The 21,665-nt window shown below is 40.3% G+C and overlaps 1 protein-coding gene across 1 annotated transcript in view; it reads left to right on the top strand.

The window, feature by feature from the left end:
• Positions 1 to 11,234, top strand: part of POP1 (processing of precursor 1, ribonuclease P/MRP subunit (S. cerevisiae)) — a 24,089-nt gene extending 12,855 nt beyond the window's left edge. The window contains exons 11-15 of the mRNA XM_009324439.1: positions 4,726 to 4,841; positions 6,226 to 6,417; positions 7,309 to 7,463; positions 8,306 to 8,650; positions 9,477 to 11,234. Of these exons, the coding sequence (XP_009322714.1) occupies positions 4,726 to 4,841; positions 6,226 to 6,417; positions 7,309 to 7,463; positions 8,306 to 8,650; positions 9,477 to 10,146 (1,478 nt within the window). The 3' untranslated portion in view covers positions 10,147 to 11,234. The remainder of the gene's footprint in view (positions 1 to 4,725; positions 4,842 to 6,225; positions 6,418 to 7,308; positions 7,464 to 8,305; positions 8,651 to 9,476) is intronic.
• Positions 11,235 to 21,665: the final 10,431 nt, after the last annotated feature.

Raw genomic sequence — 21,665 nt, 5'->3', positions numbered from 1 at the left:
GCTGTTTTCCACGTTTCCCACCTGAGTGACTTCCTAATGCTGTGTGGGAAGAATTACAGGATCATTCACAGTCTCCTGCATACCTATTACATGTGCAGTGGGGGAATCCTATGGCATGGTGGTTAATCTCTCCTACCTGAGAAACTCAAGACTGAGGTCTAACTGCCACTCTCCTGTTTCCCTCATCAAGTATTTCTAGGTGTTAGCTGGAAAGAGAGGCTATTGTTACTCTCCAAAGACTGTTGTCCCTTTTGTAGTTGGCTACGTGACAGCTACTATCTCTGTTATATCTCTGCCTTAATGGGCCTCCTTGTTCAAGTAGTTAAAAACAGAGAAGTTACATTTGTTTACATACTTCTAGAAAATTAATCCATGTTAGATTATTAAGCTCAGATACTTTTTATAATTTTCTAGTCAGGGGAAAGCATTTAAGTGCATTTAATTCTTGGTGTTTTTGAAAGAAAAAGTAAAAATGCATATGTATTAATAGAAGGAGGCCTAGACATAATCAGTTATTGTGCAGAATGCATTTTACGTCTAATCTGTTCTCTCTATGCAAGCATTATGCTTTCTTGTCACTATTTACTGTTTCAGGACCCGTTATAAGGTCTTCCTGAATTCTGTCAGCTTAGTTTGTAATCTCCTTGGAGCGTGGGGTCTTGTTGCATATCTCACTGCTTCTATACACCAGTTAGATTTTTTCCTTTTTCCTATAAGCCTCCTTGATTGCCTGGCAGGTTTTCAGGAGTTAAAAAATCAGTTAAATATATGAAGGAGAACCTATTGAAGGCCACTCAGTGCAAAAGGATCAGCTCTAACTGAAGAAGTCTGTAAGCTGCAAGTGGCTTACAGGAACTGGCAGAGTGAGGAAATGCAACACTGTGTACTGATTCTAGTGTTGTGCTCTTCCCCAGGACCCTGTTATTGGCCATACTTGGAGTCAGATTACTGAAATATCCAGCAAGAATTTCATCAAAAGCAACGTATTCTCAAAGATTTTTCTAGTTTGATTTAGCACTTTTGCCAGCATTTTTCCAACAAGTTCTGTCCCCTCATTCTCCTGGTTCTTTTGCCAAGAGTGACCCAGGAATCGACACTATCCTCCTCTTCAATTTTTTGAAAGGCAATTTGTTGAACCAAAAATGGAAGGAATTTAATAATGGCACATAGTATACATCACTACAGCAATAGTATTACCAACATTTCCAAAAAAAGTTAGACTTCTCTAAGATCTGTAATTCCATTTGAGTGGTATTAATTTGCCCCTTCTGTAAGAAGAAGTCTTTTTATGAGCCTTAGAACTGCATAAACTTTGAGTTTCTTGGTTTTGATGTAACCTTACTCAGATGTGGTAATTTAGGGAGCTGATCTTAATTTAAGAAATGTTAGTAGTCATTTGTTTGCCTTAATGACATGTCACATTGAGCAATAACAAGGAACCCTTGCTGTGTTCCACACTTTTTTTCCCTTTTTGCTTCCTGGACATTCAAATACTATTAGGATTACTATTAGTAAGATTGAAATGGCACTGCATATGTTAGCAGATTCTGTATGTGCTTTAGCCTCTCTTATTCTTTAATGTTGTATAAAAGCTAACTGATTTTCTTAGGAAATCTTTACTAATTTAAAGATGCATTGTTTGTCAAATGAGTGAATAGCTTAGGTAAGTTACAGCCATCATCTTCACTTGTGGATTGTCATACATGTAATCTGTGAAATGATACACATCTGTCCATATCTCTTTTTTTTTTTTTTTTAAAATGCTGTTCTAAGATATGCCTGTGTAGCTTTTCCCCTGTGAGTGACATGCTAACAAATCAAAGGTAATTTCAGTCTTTCCCAGTTACTCTCACTCCTGAATGCATATGAATGTGTGCAAGCTGTGTGTTATAGACATGTGCTGATGGGATTTAATCAAAGAACTGTCCTCATTTCTTCAGGCTGGGGGATAGAAAGTTTGTGAATAAATCACTTTTCACTGCCTTCTCAGCAGGTTTATGCCTTCTGGAAGTCAAGACTCCCAGTAAGCAGTCAGTGTTTACGTGACTGCAAATTAGTGCTGGTCTTTTCTCCCATTTTGAAGTATGCTTCTGACATTTTGATACGCTTTTACTGTCTTCTGTGGGAGAATACAAATTCCACTGCCTTAAAAACTGCTCAACATGGAGTATGGGTGGAGCTTTTAAACAATCCGTGAATGAGATGCATAGAAGGAGAATGCATCATGAAAGATAAGTGAGCTGAAGTTCCTTCTGCAGACACAGAGCCTGAGTCCTTGCCTGTAAATGCACCCCTTGCAGAGATTTAAGCATCTGGCATCAGTTGTCCTGGTACCATGCACCCCTACATACATATGGCTCTGAAACTGCTCCCTAGCAGTCCTTATATTTTGCTTTTTCTGCTCTTTCCTCACAGAGGGAAGGAAAAATTTCAAATAGAAGCACTCTTACTCTTAGGCCTGTCTTCTAAGACTGTTAAGATAATCGGCTATAAAAATCAGAACAACAGCTTGAAATGTTCCTCTATCTGCCTGATTTGTCTAAGAACCAACCATTGACACCAGCAGAAGTAGATAATGTGCTGATTCTCTCTGAGCTTTGTGTGCTTAGTAATACAACTCCCTATTTCCTATACTAGCTCTAACGTCTTACTTCCACTATCATCAGCAACTTATTCATCAGTAGGGTTATTTCCCCAGCAATCTTAAAATGTGGACTGAAGAAAACAGGAGAGAGGTAAGCAATAAAGAGAACTGGTGTGAGAATTTGGGATTATGATTTGAATTATACTATGCTTAGTAGAGAGATTAAATTCTCCAAGTTCAGTGGGGATCAAGGAGAAAGAATGTACCAAGTTAGAGAAGGATATTTTAGGGTAGTGAGGGAGATATTGGGTAGCCTGTGGTGATGGAAAGAGTCTGACTTAAAAGGGCTTTCTAAAGTGGAAAAACAAATACTCATCACATTATAGAATATAGGAATTGTAAAGAACTCAAAAAATACGACAGGGATAGACTGCCTAAACTGTGGTAATAGAAAGAAGTGATAAAAAAAAAATTCAGAGAAAGTTACAGTGAATAATTTACAGTTGAAGGAACTAGAACATGTTTAAATAATTTAACACAAAGAGATTCTGGTGTTCACGAATGCTTTCTGTACAGAAGATGGAAAAATCAGCATTCCCTGACTTTATGTTTGCTTGTAATTATGTGCCCTTCTCCCTTGGTTATCTGTAAGAGTCAGGAAGGAATTCCTCACCACCACTGCACACAGTTTTGTTGCTGTCTTTTTCTCCTTGCTTTGAGGCATTGATATTTGCTGTATCTCCAGACAGAACATGCTTTGCCTCTAGGAGTATTGAGCTCTTTTAGGTTCCTGCTCAGGTTCCTGTCCTTAATTTTTAGTCTGAGAAGGAATTCTTCTGGCTTAATTGTCAGGGAATTGGCAAGGATTTCCTTTTTAGTTGTATCATTCTTAATTTGAAGGAATGCCACCCTAATCCGATAATTTCTTTAGTGTTTCTTCCTCTCACGTAAATGTAACTCATCAGCAAGAATGCATAGCAAGCATCAGCATAATAACACCATCAAACTGTCAGGAGTGCTGCCGTATTTAATATTTCTTTCAAAGGATTTCACAACTCTTAATAATGGGGACATCTTAAAGATTATAGATTTTAAATAAATAATTATTGCAATTATGTTTGGCAGTACCTATTGTATTGTTAGTACCACTGAATAATCCATATCTTCTGTGCTCAAAGTCTTTGTCAACATCAGCTGGAAAAATTAGCTGAGTCTTCTTTTGAAACACTATTTAAAAAAACAAAACAAAACCCAACACGTTATGTTCCTTTAATATGTAAGACCTTGTAGATGACAAAATGAGCACAGTCCCTGTAAGTTTTAATCACAGAACTATTAATAGGTTCGTTGTATTGTTTATTGGTAAGAATTATTTTACTTAAAATATGGATCAGCATGCATTATATACTGTACACTGAAGGCTTTTAATCCATAGATCACTAAAGGTAGGTATACATTTTCTCTGCTTTGGTTAGATTGTGAGGCTGAAGAAGAGAGAGGTTATTTAATACCTCAACGATCAGTTTTTAAAGCTAGAAGTGTTATTTATCTTCAGTAACACACACAACTGTTGGTCTTTGCAGACATAAGCAAAGAATAGCCCCTTCCTTGAAGGGCAGAGCCTGAAAAGATCCAGAGTGGGAAGCTAGTGCTAAATAAGTAGTTGCATGCTAGTCATATCCACAAAGGTATTTCCTGTGTGTACATTTCTTAAAGGTCATCCTCGCTTCTCTTACAGGTTTACTTAGGTGAACTTATTTCAGGCTTTGTAATGTTGCTTTTTCTGATTTTCACGAAACCTCTTGAGCTTCACACTCTGCCTGAAAGGCCAGATTCCAGAATATTAGAGGTGGCATGCTAAAGAGGTAACTTACATTGCCAAAGGTGATGCCATTTGTAATAAGAAATGCCTGTTTGTAAGAGAATGCCAGGTTAATGCTTCTAAAACTATTTCATATTTTGTATTTGGAAAAATGTGATAGTAAGATATTGCAGAAGCAGTGATGCTTGTTAAGTTTGTAATGGTCTGTTTACTTAGTTGTCTGCTCACTGTACTTATGATAGTGGAGTGGTTTTGGTAATTTGATACTTAAGCCACAAAATTTGTTTGAATTTTGTTTGAAGATTCTCTTCTTTTGTAGATAATGATAAAGTTAGGCAACTGTACCTGGAGGGTGTACCTGTAGACTGTGCTCACAGCTTTATCTGGGACCAGGACATCTGTAAGAACGTCACTGAAAATAAAATCTCAGAGCAGGTAACTAAGAAGGTGGATTGCCATGGAGAAAATGGCTAATGGTCCATAGAGTCCATAGAGTGAGACTCTTGAAACTTGTATAAATCCAAGAGCAGTAATTTCCTAATGTCACAGTATCCAGCTGCTGAGTTGAAGTGTTTATTTTGTACCCTTTGTGTAACGTTCTTGCACAACCGTTGTTAATGATTCAGTTAAAAGAAAGCTTTATTGGATTGTCTACAGGACGATATAGTTGTAGGTTTATTTATCAGAAGGGTTTGGAATTGGATTTTCCTACGTCACCTTGGCTCACGTGCAGCAGATAAAGGGATGAAGTGGCATAGAGAGGCTGTGGCCATTCACTCTTCAGTCATAGCCAGGACAATTCTCCTGACAAAAGAATCGTGGAAGTTGGAAGGAAATAAATCCCTTTGGTTCTGAACTGCAGCACACTGTGTTGTGGGCATTCTGGGCAATACATGTGATTTGTAGACAGCTTTAAATGTGTTGTTACAGGTTTGAAATCTCCGATCTTGACATTTCTGTTGGCAATGGAGGAGCAACCCATAAAATGCATGGGTAAAATGGTGATTTAGACACAAGAGGTGATAAATTTTTGGCACCATTGTAATCAAAAAGAGAAAATATTTGTATGGCAGAAACAGCTCTCTAAATATTCTCTTTATGAAAATTAGTTTTGTGCTCTTTCAAGTTGGCTGCAGTAGTGTAAAAAAAGCAGAGTACTAACAAAATACTACATTAGCTACTACACTAGCGCATAACAGTTATCAGCACAATCTTTTTGTGTATGACAGTGTTCTTCATACTGTCATGAAATGTAATGTTTACCTTATAAAACAGCTGATGCAGAAGGGACGTGCAAAGAGGCACTCTAATGGTCTGGTTTTTTATAAATGTATTCTTAATATGGTACAGTGAAATAGAACAGCTGGTGATTGACAAAGCCTTGGTGCCAGCATGCTTTATGTGGAACTGTTTCGTGACCAAATGTTCTTCCCATCTCCCTGGATGGAGTTCAGATTTGCTCTGTGTATTGACAGAATGTCTGAAAGCACCTGCTCAGTCTGATCTCGTGCACAAATCTATAAATATCAAGTTGCAATACTTGTTTTTCCTCCTTCATCTGTGCTGTACATTTTTGCTCTGAGTTTCAGTACCTGCCCTCCATCAAGGTCTGTGGAAGTAAGAAGGGGAGAAAAAGGGTGCTTAATACTTTTTTTCTAAAAACATTTTTCATGCCTCAGTGAAGATCAGTTCAAATGTGTAGCATATTATTAGTATATTTTTCCTAGTTATAAGCTCACCTCCTCTCTGTATCTTGGAAGGGTATCTAGAAGAGGGAAAAATGGTTACTAACTTATGTGAAATGTCTCCTCCTTCTCAGGATTTAAACCATATGAGAGCTCAGTTACTGGTACCTGGATCACACCTTGATTTGGGTCCTTGTGAATCTAAGATTCCCATACTGTTGGTGCAGCAGCCAGGGAAAATGGCTGGAGAAGATCGACCAGGATGGGGAAGTGGCTGGGATATCTATCTCCCAAAGGGCTGGGGCATGGCTTTCTGGATTCCTTTTGTAAGTGACTTTCATTGCAAATTGCAAGTAAATATGACAAATTACATAATTTGGTTCAAAATCATTAATTTTAGAGAGTATACTTCACATTGTTTAACCAATTCACAATTACAGGATCAAACTCCCACTTTGAAAGGGGGTGTATGAACTGGTTGATGACAGAGGCTTGGTCTTAAAATCTTAAAAATAAACAATAGCTTTCCCTATCTTCTGTTGGGTATAACTGTGCCCGTATGGCAGTCTGAGGCAGGAAATCAGAGTGAGAAGTAAGGAGAGAAAGCTGATGCTATAGCTCTTTGGTTTTGTGTTTCTAAACAAATCGTTTGGTGCCTGCTGCTGATCCATTTCCAGCTTGGCTTTCTCCACCACTCTGTCAACAAATTGGTTGCCTCTGATTTGGGAGAGAGCTTGAAACACAAAGTTTGAGTTAAGCTTGAATACTTCTCTGCTGCTGTTTGGAGCATCCTGCTTTGAATGTCTAGATGGCAGTTTTACTCTCCTTCTGCAGTTAAATTTATGCTTTTGGACGTGCAGGGGGATTAATTGCAGTGATACCTATTGTACAATTAAAATAAATTGGGCAGTGACTTTGTCAAAGTAATATGACATTCCTGGTAACGTACAAGATCAGAATCTGTGAAATTCAGTTTTGTTGATAGTTTTTCAGAATTAAATTTAAAGAGCATGACTAACATTTTTGTTGAAATGAGCATCTAGAACTCTGAAAACCGTACTTAAGTTTGGTTGTTTTTTTTTTGAAAGCTAAAGTGATAGGCTTTCCCTTTTCTAAGGCAGTAGCTTCTGGAGCATTAATGTTTTGGGTTTTTTTTTCAGTTAGGAACCTGGAATCAGTACAAACATTGCTTTTTTGGGTTTTGGTTTTTATAACAGATATATCGAGGTGTACGAGTTGGTGGCTTGCAAGAGGCTTTAAAGCATTCCGAATATCAAAGAACACCTCACGCTCCAAATGACTTCCCAGACTGCCAGGCGGGAATGCAATTTGCCAAAGAACTGGAAACCAGTCTTCTTGAAAAATTCAAACGGTAATATCAACTTCAAAATTGATTGCAAGAATGAAAAAAATGAATATTGCTTAAAATATCCCCTTAATTATCTGTTATGTTCATTTAGACTTGGACTTTATTAAGATCTTTCACTAGTGTTTTAAATCCTAATATTATTAAGAAGAAAAGAATTCTAGATGTATTTAACAGAAAAGCTCTGCTAAACAGTGCATATAAATTAACTAAAACCTTCTATTCCCAGTGATATGCTCAGTTATTAGGCTGTAACAAGGCTGCATAACAATAAAATGAACAAAGCTGTTTCAAGCTCCCTTAGCAGCAAATAAGGGAGGAGGTAGGAGAAGGCAAAGGCAGAATATCAAAGTGTGTACTAAGTGTTAAAGAATGAAGTGAATGAAGAGGTATATTTCAGTGTCCACTTTTGAAATACCAGGTATGCTGAAGTTTGCCTTCATTTTCATTAAAGTAAACACAGAACTCTTATTGAGTATGGGGTAGCTGGAAGTGTCCTCTGCACCAACTGGTGTTGGCTCCCCTTCCAGGTAGGAGGGGGAAGTAGGAGAACTTTAGAGGAAAAGGTGGTGGTGTCAGTCACAGTAGCTAGAAATATCCAGCGTGGCTGAAAGGATATGGTGGTCAGAAATACAGCAGTGTTGTCTAGAAGTAGAACTTTAAAATTCTTGCTCAATGAGATTACAAAGGGAATGCACAGTTAACTTTCTGTTCTAAATACTTGGTTTTGAAAACAGAAAACATTATTAGACCAGCAGGACAAAGTAGACAGTTAGCCTTTTGAAGTGCTACGGACTGAATAAGGGCCCAGGAAACAAATGTTCTTACCTACTTGATTTATCATTTAGACGTCCACCTGCAAAAAGGGCAAATTATGTCAAGCTGGGCACTCTGTCCCCTTTCATCTGTCCTTGGGGGCAGCTGACGAAGAACTGGGAAGGAAGAATGAAAGCTTCAGGAGAATTTGTACATCCTTCTTCCCCACACCCTGAGCTCTGCGCAACTGAAGGGCATAGCTTTTGTGACTCCAAAGCAGAAGTGGTCAAAGAAGCTTCCCCTGAGACTGGTGAGGTAGAGGAGACCATGGAAATAATAAGCTCTGAAGGTGTCCTAAAGACAGAGGATGTTATAGGCACCCAAGAGTTTGGTGAGAGAGATGAAACTACGACAACAAGTGACTTTATTGTTCTCAGGTATGTCAAAATGATACGTGCATGTGAGGTGTTATTTCTTTATTGGGAATTACTGAATTGGGGAAAGGAAGAGCTCAGCCTTGATTATTAAGATGAGAGAATTATTTGATCCAAATACAGTAAGGAGATTAAATAGTTTTGTCACAGATCAGAATTTGCTGTTGAGTGGAAGTCTTTCTCCTGCTTTTCCCCAGCAAACTTGGTGACTAGATGAAGTAAATTTCTTAAATTATCTTAAATTTAGCACTCTTGAGTTCAGTGTGTTCTTGGAGTTGGCATATTCTGTCTGCTTCCAGGTGGAGGAAGTTTTTAGAGGCTCATATTTGTGATTTTAAAACCGTTGCTGCATAAATCAGCTTGCATTCTTTTTTCTAATACATCATCACAGGTGGTTCTTGCACTACTTAGTAAGGTCTATAAAGAAAATAGGGAATCCCCTGCATTCCAATGCAACGCATGAGGGCAGCAACAGTGTTTGGAAAGTGCCTGAATGCAGGTCTTTCATTTTTGTGTAGTTACAGGGGGAAGAAAACATTGGCAGTTCTGGACTGCATTAATGTCACTGAAGGTTTTAGAGCATTTGTGATTTAACAAGTTTTGGGGGTTTTAACAAGTAATGTCTCCTTCTGAAGAACAGCCTCGCACATGAATTCCACTTACCCATGTTCTTTTTGTGCTCAGAGTGATACAACTACCAGCTTGGAAGGTTGCAGAAAGCCCCAGGGCTTTTTTTAACCACGGTCTTGCAAATATGTGGGGCGCTGGATTTCTGTTGTACTACTTGTTAATAACTGTCCTTGATGTTTATTTTTAAACATTTTAATAGGAGCGAGAAACTACTAATGCAGTTATCAGCCTGGTGCTATCCCACTGCTGGAAAAGATCGGCGACTCCGCCTTATTTCTCGACTGGGACAGAAGGAAATGACTGAAGATGTCTTTTTGCCAATTTTGATGAGCTATCCAAGGGCTCTTGTATGGGTCAACTTGTCTCTCTTGAGAAAGGGGAACCCTGAGTTACATGCCATGATTTGCATCCCAGCAGAAGATGACTTGCTGCATCTAAGCAAAGACAAACTCTTCTGTGGTCCTCAAGAACCCAAACATCGTGACATATTCAAGCCCAAGGTACAGAAACTAAAAGAGGAGAAGAAGAAGAAGAAGAAGAAGAAAAAGGATAACACAAAGGCTCTAGAAAGTGACCCCCCGAGCGTTCCAGATAAAGAAACAACTGAGGAGCATGAAGACCTCATTCTTGGTCTTTGGTCAGACGCTCTCCCGGATGTTACTTCCCACTGCTCCAGAACTCTCTTGGGATATGTCACTCGAGGGGATTTTTCATTGGCTGCAGGCTGTGGAGAAGCACTGGGTTTTGTTAGCTTAACAGGGTTACTTTATATGTTACACAACCAGCCAGCAGATAAAAAAGGGCTCGTTTTGTTAAGAACTCCAGCATCTTTACAGTACAGATTTGCAAGACTTAATATTGAGGTTTAAGTATCATTGCAATGCAGTAGAATGCCAAAAATACCAAAGAATGTCTTGTTTTGTCTTCTGTGGCCTTTCTGATGTGTCTCAAATTTGAGGTGATTCTGAGCCCCAACATCCTGAGGATTATGAAATAATTAAAAAGCTTTGTAGCATTATTCATGAAAATAGCTAATGCATAAACAGACCTAATACTACTTTTGATGTCTGCATTGCTAAGGATTTCTAACAGTAACGCATCCATTATCATGATCTTTATCTCTAAAGAAGCGTATTGTTCATTTTTCACCTCAGAGCAGTGGATGCTATCACAATACACAGAAAATGATTATTTTCCTTATAGAAATCTTTTGGTCAGATGGATTGTAACTTTCCAGTGCGTTGTTCACATGTAAGTGCATGCAGTCTGGACCAGTGTATATAGCAAGTGGCTTTTCCCGATTCTTCATGTCTGAATGCATGTGGCTGCAGTGGAACAGAGCTAAGTAGACAAATCTATTAAGAAAGCAGAAGGGTACTTACTTTGGTGGAAAAGCTCTGTGCTTGAATGAAATGCAAATAAAATATAGCCCAGCTATATAATCTTGAATTATAACAACTGGAGCTCTTAAATTGGAAAGCATGTCAGTCTCTCTCTCTAGTCTGAGAGAGAAAACTCTGGTTTTGAAAGGTAGTAAGCCTTTCAGATGCAAATTGCTGTTGGTGGGTCAGCATACATTTTCTGTAATAATAGGGGATATTTTAGTTCCTTAAAACACGAGGTTATTTTTGTATGGAATGTGCTAGGATTGAAGGTTTCTTCATTTTACTGTACGTTTTATGAATGTCGTTCAAATTCATAAAACTTGTGAAGTATGCTGGAGGGGTGAGAGGAGAAGGGTGTTTGATTTGACTGCGGTGGTGTGGGTTGGTTGATTGGTTTTGGTGTTTTGTTGGGATTTTTTTAATGATAGCCTTAAGCTTCTAGCCATTCTTGAGTTAAGCAGCTTGAAAATGAGTTCACAATAATACACTGTAGTTTAGTAGCAGCATGATACAAATATATACCAGTTGGCAAAACTACCCTGAAACGATCATGTACAAATAAAAACCTAATCTATTCTTGATTCAGGAGTCTACTGACTAAGCTTGATTCTTTAAGAAATTAAATATGGATCAGTTAATGACTTAGTCTTTAATGCAAATTAATTCCCTCATTCACAGTTTTGTCTGAAAAAGTCTTAGGTGAATAGATTAATGTTGTTTGGAGTTGTTTGTTGGAGGAAGAATTTAGAGTACCTTACCTTCACAATTATTAAAATCTAGTGCCACTGTTGGATTAAACATGGCACACGCATGGGGAAGGGGGGAGAACATCTCTGATCGCAAGGGAAGTATGGGAAGTGGAGCTGGATTTTTTTTTTTTTTTAGTCTTTAGCAGACCGATTTAAGAATCATGCGCTAGTTGGAGTTACGGCGGCATGTGGGACGGGAGACACAGCCTCCAGCACAGCTTGGACCACAGCTCCGTGAGAAATCATGCCTAATGTCTCCAGCATCGCTCACCTTCGATGCACCTGATAAAGCAATCGTTGTCCCAGAAAGGTCCCGAGAAGCATCTGCGTGAAAGCCAGCAGATGGCCCCAGAGGAAAAAGCTTGGTGCTGCACAGGGCTGGCATTCACACGCTCCTCGCTGTGTGACTGTGAGCGCTGCAGGCTGTAGGTATGTGTGAATAAGGAGCCCCTTAAACTTTACAGCCTGGCTGCTCTGATCAAGTTCTCTCATGGTAATAATCCTGGATTTAATGAACCTTTTGAATTGTGAGCCCGATTGAAATATTTCTAGGATCAGAGTTTCCAGACCTGTGCTTCATGGGAAGAAAGGAGGGGAGGTGATGTTTATATGGCTTTTCCCCCCTTCACCTCCCTCATCTTAGTAGATAGATATTTTCTTGCCTCACTAGATCTGGCTTGTATGTGAGAAAGAAAGAGAAGAAGCCCCCCACCCAAGCTGTCATTTTTTCTTTTCTGCTTGTAGATCTTTTGTTCTTTCCCAGGTTTTTATTCTTTTTAAAAACATCTGGAGTCTTTTTTCTTTTCCTCCTATTGGTAATTTCTGCCAGGTTTTCATTTTGACACTTCCTGTTACTTTTCTTTGATTTCCATTCTCTATTTCTGATTTATGATCCTTCTCTCTGGTGAGCCAATGAACAGAAACTGGAATCCAAGTGCATCCTGTTCTGTGTATCTTGTAATATTGTTACACAGTTGTTTTCCTTTAAGTCAATGATTTATGCCTTAAGACTTCACTCTCCTTGTAAAATGCACTGCATGCCCGATAAGTTAAAAATGCTCAAAACTCTCAGCCAAAGTTTGTCAGAAAAATACTGTGACTTTATGTGGCTGCAAGGAAATTTTTATCTGTGGTTGGGATTTCCAGATTCTGAGCATCTCAAGGGTGACTTAGTCATAAAAGCCATGTCAACACTGGATAATCAAACTGTGGCTAATTAAACCTGTGTTATCTGTGCATCAGCTGGACAGTATGTCTGTGTTCATCATGTTGAATCAGGTGTAGTTTGCAGCACACATCTGTTAGACTCATAGAATCGTTTAGGTTGGAAAAGACCTTTAAGATCATCGAGTCCAACCGTTAACCTAGCACTGCCAAGTCCACCACTAAACCATGTCCCTAAGCACCTCATCTACACGTCTTTTAAATACCTCCAGGGATGGTGACTCAACCACTTCCCTGGGCAGCCTGTTCCAATGCTTGACAACCCTTTTGGTGAAGAAATTTTTCCTAATATCCAATCTAAACCTCCCCTGTTCTTGGGCTGTATCTTACTGCAGTTACTACCAGTTGGTTAACTACCCCAGAGCATCTGGATCAGCTCCCGTGGGCTCCGATACATGAGCATTTTTGGGAACCCAGGAAGCTCTCGCTCAATGAAAGAAGCTCTTACAAGCTCTCCGGCTCCCATGCTGTTCTCCAGATAACTTTCTCAAAATGGATGCCAGCACAAACCCTTAGCTTTCATTCCTTGCTTGGCAAGAGCTTTTGGAAGCTGATGTGAAGCACAGAAGGCAATTCTGGCATTATCTGTAGCACTGTGAAGAGCTTGAATGCTACTGCGCTGCTCTTGTAGCTCTTCCCACAGCTCCCTCAGCAGCTGAAAAAATGCTGTACTTTAGACCCACCTGGTGAAGGGTCTTTTCCCAGCCTGAACCATGACTTACATGGTAGTTGCCTGCTATGTTAAGACAGGCGCAGTGACCAATAGACCCTACCAAGCTGAGGGTCTCGTGGCTCTGAGATGCGCAGTCTACCATTGCAGATCCAGAAAACGAGGTTGCAGAAGAGGTGATTACTCTGTGGAATGAGGTGGGACCCTGGCCAGATTCTTGTGTGTTTGTTACACGTGTTCAGGGCAATCGGTTTGTTTAGCAGTGCGTAAGTAATGGAAGAAGTTACTTGGCAGAAAGGCAGCTGGGGTTGTTGAAACAAATCTGGGAAAATAATTGGCAGGGTGACAGACCTCTTGATGGAGGTGGAAGCCTTGGGGGATCATGGCACATGCAGACAGAGGGTAGTCAAATGCAGCATGACAGTTTTCTTTCAGTGCTCTAAATCTGGAAGAGCCCGATATGTCAAACCTGATCCATTCGCATGTCCATGTGAGGTAGGTAGTAGGAACAGAGCTCGGGGGAGTAAACTACCAAAGGCAGGTTTCTGAAGCGCTAAGACTGAGAAAAGCAGAAAAGCAACAGCGTTTTATTTTCCAAAAATACAACATGCAAAAAAACCTAGCCCCAAAGTCCCATGCTTCTAAATGCTCGTCCCAGAAGTCAACAATCTAAATAGCACCCATAGTTTACCTCTTGCAAGTTCAACTCAGCTGCACTAAAATTATTCTTTGTGAACACTGGTCCCATCAAATCCCTGAAAGAGCAAGTAAACTTGTACTGAATGATGAGAGCTCTGGGAAAGGACAGAGGAGATGAGCTGAAACCATTTTGTGGCAGCTTTGAAAGTCAGAGTCTGCTTGACCCTGGACAAAATAAAAATGAGTTCAAGGTAGTTTGCAAAGTAGGTGGGGTGACAAAACAACAAAAGAATAGACAAAACACAGCTTTCATTTATTGCATTGGGTCTCTTCTTCCAGAAATAGTTTCTTCTATAGTAGGAAAAATGCCTACACAGAATGAATTTTTTTCAATTTTTTTAGACACTCCAAGATGTGCATAACATGTACCAGCACCAGCTTGCTTGACACATTTTAGCTGTCTTTTCGTCATGGGCTTACAGCAGTACTGCTAATCTGACAGCCTTGCACAGCTAAACCTGATTCTTAAGAAATAGAAATCAAGAAGGCACCCAGGACACAGCAAGAGTAAAGCAGAGAATGAAAAAGCAGTCTGAAGGAAGAGAGCGGCTCAAATTTCATGATCCAAATATGTGAGGATTTGCTGTAATTTCTAGAAAGGATGGTGCAATTCAATATTTCATTTTATCTCAAGAAGATCAAATAAATAGCCAGGATGAGAAAGGTTGTTTGTTTCAGCTCAGTCCTTCTCTCAGCACCCCGTTTCTTAGCCCAGAAAATGTTTTCTTTTAAAAAGAATACGATGGTTGTGACGGATGGGAGAGCTCATGCATCTATTAAACCCGTGTGCCCGTCAGGGCTCACTCTCACACATTGCTTCTCTTAATTTCTGGTTTTGTTCTTTTTTTCACATTGGGTAATATCAAAAAGGCTCTTTTCTTCTTTTTTTTTTTTTTTGGTTTTTTAGCAAAAGGATGAAGTGAAAGCAAACTTTGACAGGCAAAACCTGAGTTATTTAGAGCTTTATCACTCAAAAATGAGTTTAAATGTCACCTCAGAATTAAGCCACCTCCTCCTCCCCACTTGAGACATCCCAGTTGCTTTAACTGTGGCTCTAGTGATGAATCCTAAGTCTCTAAAGTTGTAATTAATTAAAAACCACACATGTACTCCTGAAAAATCTTACCCGGTTGGTACCAGGTGTCACCCAAGGCAGCTTCACCCACGGGCGAAGCCAGTTGCTCAGAATGGGTTGGACTAGGTGAGAAAGAGGGACCATGCGCATCAGAGTCTGTTACTTTTCCTTAGCCCTCCAAAAAATCCAGGGTATGTGCACAGAAGAACAAATTGTAAATCTGTAATTAAAAATACACTTTTCAGATTGGCAGTTGCTTAACGCAGTGATTTTAATTTTTTTTTTTTTAAGATGCATGTGGAAGTGGTTTTGATACAGGCCGGCAGGGATTAAAGGGTTAACGATAGATGATTTATTTTCCCCTAAGACAAAATGTCTTACAGGAATCAATTGCATCCAGGTTTTCTGAATATTTTTACAATGCAATAATTCTTGTAAATTAGTTGGCAAATATATCAAGGGGGTTCCAAATGAAATCAAAAAACCATATGAAATTGGCTAAGAACTCTAACCAGATTTTTTTTTTCAAAGAGACGCAGATGAAAATAGACATTAGTGCATCAATAAAATAGTAGTCCGGGGAAAGTCTTAAAAGGGAATTAATTGTAGTTTCCATTATTCTTTTTAAGACTTTCACTGAGCTACTATATTTTGAGGCGTTAATGATTTGTAAGCATTAACGTACTCCCAGTAAGAGTAAATTCTTTTTTTAAAAAAAATTAACTGTAGTTTCTATTAGTGTCTTTAAGAACTTACTTTTATGCCTATAGGTAGCACACAGTGGCACAACTTCTAAAATGGCAACCCCAAAACTACAGATTTCTGTAGCCCCTAAAGTGTCCCCAAACCTGATGCTGGGACCGAGGGGGTTTCCAGGGCAGTGCCCAACCTGGGCGCGCACGGCCAGCGGCCGCCAGCCGAGACAGGCGCTGGAGTGTGAGAAAGCAACCTCTGTAGAAATTGCTGCTGGAACAATGTGACAGCACCCTTCGTCACAAGCTGTGGAAGCCCATCCTTCCCGTGCTGTTGGCAAAGCTCTGGAGTCCTCTGATGTTGGAGAAGGAAGGGCGAGTCTGACAAATAGCTCAGAGATCCCAATCCTGGCATTCTGGGTTCATTTGCCAAAAAAAAAAAAAGAGCGAAAAAAAGAAAGAAAACTCTCCTCTTTTAAGTTCGTAGACATGCAGAAGGCTAGTTTTACTCCTTTTTAAATTGTCCAACAAAACCAGAAATATCCAGAAAAAAGCAATTCTCTGCCTGAAGGCTTGTTTCTCACATCATATGCAATCAACCCCTTTTTGTTGTAAAACACGCTGGTGTAAAGCTAGAGCTCACCAGCGTTACAAGATGTTCCTGTGCAAGTACTTGCACGTGGGCAAACACACATCACACACGTGGTAAGAGGCTTCCTAATGAATGTACATTTAAATCACTTCTTTCCTTGGACCAAATAATTTTCTTTGATTGCCTGAGGAACAGAAGAGGCTTGACAGAGCTTTAAAATCAAAGCCTCCAAAGCCGGAGGTCATCTTAAACTCTCCTGGTAAAAGGACTATGGTTTGAACCTTGAGTTTTCCCTTTATTTAGAAAGGTAATTTGAATGTTATTCTATATTTTAACTTGTAAAAATGCCTCAAGTTCAGTTCCTTTTTCTTAGTGGAAGGTGTCCTTGCAGCCTGTCGAAATTACGTTGCAGATGCAGTAAAATAGATCACATCAGAAAAATGGAAGTCCTAGGAAAGGCCTCCCTGTAACATAGAGCATAAAAGCATATCGCAGCGAGATAATGTTTGGGGAAGATGTTCTGTCGTTCACATTTTTAAACAAGGCAGAAAGGTGCACCAAGTACTGTCTCCTGGCCTGCCTGTAGTGCCTCGGGCATCCATCCCTTCCAGGGCTAGAAAGATGGATTCAGTTCCCCCCTGGAGTTTTTTCCAAGACCTGTACTCGTACAGGACAGCGAGGAAACGGGTGCATGTGCCACCAGCGACACAAACTTTTGGCTGTTTCTCTGGGTGGGCACTAAGCCTGATTCGTGGAGCCTCCTGTGTGAAGAGTAGCAGTCATCCATTTGCTGTTTTGATTTTTTCCTATTTAATTTCTTATGATTTTACAGCACTTCAGTTTTTTAATTGTAATGCTGTAGCCTTAGGATTATTTTCTATGGCATCCACACTACAGCATATACACTTTAATGTGTACGTTGAAACACGTCAAATGAAGAGTTAGATATAAGTCCACAGCATTAGTATGTGTCTCAAGTAATAGATCTCCTTCAGTAGTTAAAATGCTTGTTTTTTAAGAGCTAAGTATTTCAAACCAGCAACGTGAGGCTGGCAGCACCCCAAAGGGGACTTCAGCCCATGGGGGGGGTTGGGTCAGGCCCCCACTCTGGTTCTCATCAAATCCTTCCGCGAGGTCCTCTGCTGAGTTCCCCCCATGAGTTCGTACTCAGTGCCCTTGCCATTTGGTGTGGATCGGTTTATTTCTTGACAACGTTCCTGTTGGAGTGTAGGAGAGACCACAGAAGAGGGAAAGGCCACGTTTATGCTGTATCTGTGTTTTAAATTCCACTTTGGTCCTACTCTGAGTAAATCTTGGCCTTTATTTTGAAATCCTGTGTATTTTTTATTCAGATTTCCTTCTGTAAAAGGCCGTCAAAAGCTGAAAGATTATTGTCCCGCAGTACAAGGAGGTATGCTGTTAGTCTGGCCAAGCAGCTATCAAACACATGCAGGAAATACAACATAAATTCATTTTTCTCCAAATCTTTTCTACAGACAAGATCCCAGGCTATTAGGTTAACTCCAGGGACTATAAAGACAATAACTTGAACTAGAAGTCCCAGGACAGTAGCCAGGTTTCATGTGGTCTTCAGGGATGGGAACAAAAAACCCTACCAAAACTAATAACTTCCCTTTCACCATTGAAAAAAGTGAACTTCACATGTCAGCTATATTTCAGAGTTTATTAAGAAGCAAGACAGGTGACCTTTTCTCTCTGCAAGGTCATTAAATTGATGACCATTAAAAATTGATTCTCATCCAGATCCGTTTGTAATATTAATTTGCATATTTTAAAGAATATAAATTAGTCTATGGGGACCTAGACTTGGATAAAAACATACAAGTTGCAGTATCTGTTTCCTCCTTTTCAGTCCTCAAAATGTTAAGACCACTGAGTATTGAAAATTATGAAAAGCTTCAGCCAACCTCCTGACTGAAGTTTGAATCTCCTTCTCAAACAGGAGCTAAACAGGGTTTCTGACCTCGCAGACAGGATATACTTTTATCCCATAACATAAAATTATAGAAAACCCTTAAAAGATTCCTCTTTGAACTTTGATTGCCATCATTAACATTTCTTTCCTTTAGAATATCACCTATCTTCTTTCATAGACTGCAGTAGGCACCCTTCAATTAACTGGACGTTTTTCTGTATGTACCTTCAGGTTTTGTCATGGTAAAGTTTTTTCAAGTGGAAAATACAAGGGGGGAAGAATGAAAAGAAGATATTTTCTCTGAGCCTTTAGACATCCAGGTATTTTTTTCCCAAATATAAAGCAATGTATCTTACAGAAAACTCTACAGGAGTATGGTTTTCCAATAAAATAAAATATTACTTTAAATAAACAAATATTTTTAATGAGTTTTCTGTTTCCACTTTCAAGCCCTGAAATAGCCTTGGATAAACTTGCAAGGCACTTCTCTTCCCTAAGTCTCTTTTGGGCACCAGCATGCACTCTGAATTGATTCCTTCCCTCTAAAGAATAAAATCATCAATCTCTATTTCCTGCCACTTCAAGCCGGATGCTGAAGGAAGAAAAATAGTGATTGGCAGAGCTTGGAGAGGGACCCAGGAGGAGCGAGGAGTGCCAGCTCATCCAGCAGAAAAACTCATGCGAAACAATTCCTGGTCCAAGGAAACTGGACCAAAACTTTCACTACAACATCCATCATTGTTAGAAACAAAAGCTGTCGTGCTTCTGAGTGTGTTCCAACTTAATGAAGGGACAAGCAACCAAAAGGAAAAAAAAAGAGGAACCCCCAACTGTGACAGCACATATGAACAACATCTCTTCGCGAGGGAAATAAAGCCCTGAATTAAAATTTATGGCTTCCCAGTAGCATTACATACCCTGGGAACAGTGAATGTTTTGTTCTTTCCCAAAATGACAAGTGTTAAGATCATAAAATCAAAGTCAACTGGAGTAGCAAACTGATTCTAGACTATCTAGTTCTTCCAGGCTGTGTCATGCCGAGCGGAGTCAGTGGTTGGTTGCCTAGGGTAGCAAAATATTAGGAATAACACAGTATTTAGTGACTGTTCCTTACGAGCGTGCCTCCGAGAGGGGAGGTGTGTTCATGTGTTACTGTGCTTAGCGCAGCAGAAACCCTAGAACTGAGTCAGTCCTGAGTGTTGCCTTTCTAGCCAACTTTCCAACGGCAATGAACTAATAGCATTTCCAAAGGTTAACATTTCTGTAACTTTGCCAAATGGTAGGGTCATGCCCTGTTTTTCTGCTAATACAATTTACTTCCCTCTTTTTTTTTCTCATGACCTTTTCCCCACTATTTGCCACCATCCATTTTGGCCCTTTCCCGTATTGCTACAGACCTCTAACATAATGCTGAAATTATCAGCTTCATATTTGTGTTTTGTTCTGTCTGTGCAAGTAAGTGCTGCAGAACTGCTGTAGCTGTGACAAATCTGCCTAAGCCTTAGCTGCTAATCATGCAACAAACAAGGTAGCCTTTTAACTTCAGATGTGTGCAAGGTTACTCATGTGTCCAATGTGTTCAGCACTTAAATCTGGCTTTAATGGAATATTAACTTGTCAGCAGTAAGCACATGAGCACGTGGAGACATTGCCCTGGTGTTTACCCTTACAATCTGGTGGCACATCCTGCCCCCTTTCTTTTGTTTCAGTGAGGCAACGCTGTGTTCATCCTAGAAGAATGTCTTCCTAGAAGCCTTGACTCTTGATAAGGAGACCATCAACACTTTCACTCGACGTGCAATTACTGGATACAGGTGTTCCTGCCCTTTGCTCTGGCACCAGCTGGTTGTGGCTGGAGACGGGATAACGATCTGGATGCATTGCTGGTGTTATCTGATGTTGCATGACTTTTATAAGTTTAGTAGTCCTTCAGTGATGGAGGATATCCAATATGTGGTTTTCAGCCTCAGAAACTCTTCCTGCTGGGTCTGAAACATTTTCTTAACAATTTTTTTCACGAGTATGGTGTTTTAATCTTTTCTCCTTGGATGCTACGTGCTCTTCCTGATGCAGCTGATGTGATGTCTGAGGCCCTGCAAAAGATCAGGGCTTCTGTGCCTCTGTGCCATCTCCTGGCTCAACAAAGCCATTTAGTAGCACGAAATGCAGTGAGGATAGATCAGGTATTTACTAAAAAGAGATGTCAATCTTAGCCAAAAGAAAGTAGGAGACACAAATAAGAGATGATCCCTGTCCAAAGATGTCACTCTTCTGTGTAGGTTTCTCTGAAGAGATGGCCAGCATTTACTGTATCCTTGTGTTGTTTATTGGGCTCTGTTATTGCCTAGTTCTCAGAGAAATGGGTCTTCAAAACTATAATTCCACTGTGACCATATTCTCTGCATTTATTTGTAGCCCAACAGCACCTGCAGGCAGCACTAGCAGAAGAACTTAAACGGTGAGCAGGAGCTGGCCCACAAGCTTCAGCAAAGCTCCCAACCGCAGCCAACAGAGGGCCAAACATGCCAGGCTGAGGCTTATAGGCAAGAGCACTGCTGCACAATTTTGTGGTCTGCAAGAGCTCACCTCGGGCGTGGGATTTGTCCTTCTCTCCGGACCCTTAGCTTCTTCAGGCCCTTTATTTCTGGAGACAGCAGACCTGCACGTGGCTGTTTGCGGCACAGAAATGCACCAGGTGCAGGTTTAATGAGTGAGCGAAACAGTAACACCCTACCCCCCATGCTCGTTAGGTGACTTCCAAATCCTTGTAACTATCCAGTCAACAACAAAAATTTCCTCGGGGACCCGGCCCTGTGCTGCACTCCACGAATGTACTTCCATAACAAATGTCACTGCCTGAGACTGCCTTTTGCTTTGAAGTCTTGCTTGGGGGGGGGTGAAGGCAGGGAAAAGGTCTGAGTATATTTTTGTAATGAGGAGAGGGTTTTTTTCTTCACTTCCTGCTCGTGTGGTAATAGCTGAACTTTGCTTCCTTTCTTCTGGTGAAGGAAATGTTCCAAAAGAAACAAAACCACCGAGTTGCAAGCAGCTGCGACGCCGGGAAACCCGGAGCCTGGAGGTGGCAGTTTCCTAAAGTTAGGGACTGAAAGTAAGGTTACAACCAAAGCCTTTTTACTGTGTCGACCTCTGTTCTCGCCATAGGTTTTCATATAAACCATTGCCTAAATAATTTAAATGAAACTGACATGAAGAGAAGCAACTGGAGAAGGACATGTTGGCAAAAAAGGGGTATTTCGGATATCCCAACAGTGGGTTGGTCCACAGAAGATGCAGGAGAGGCAGAGGAGCTGTGCGGTGGTGCCACATGGTCACCCACAGGTGCCAAAGGATGGAGGGACCGAAAGG

This window comes from Pygoscelis adeliae, unplaced genomic scaffold (assembly GCF_000699105.1).
Source record: "Pygoscelis adeliae isolate BGI_AS28 unplaced genomic scaffold, ASM69910v1 Scaffold145, whole genome shotgun sequence".
NCBI lineage: Eukaryota > Metazoa > Chordata > Aves > Sphenisciformes > Spheniscidae > Pygoscelis > Pygoscelis adeliae.
Note: the sequence above shows the minus strand (reverse complement) of the source record. Positions and strands in the feature narration are given on the sequence as shown.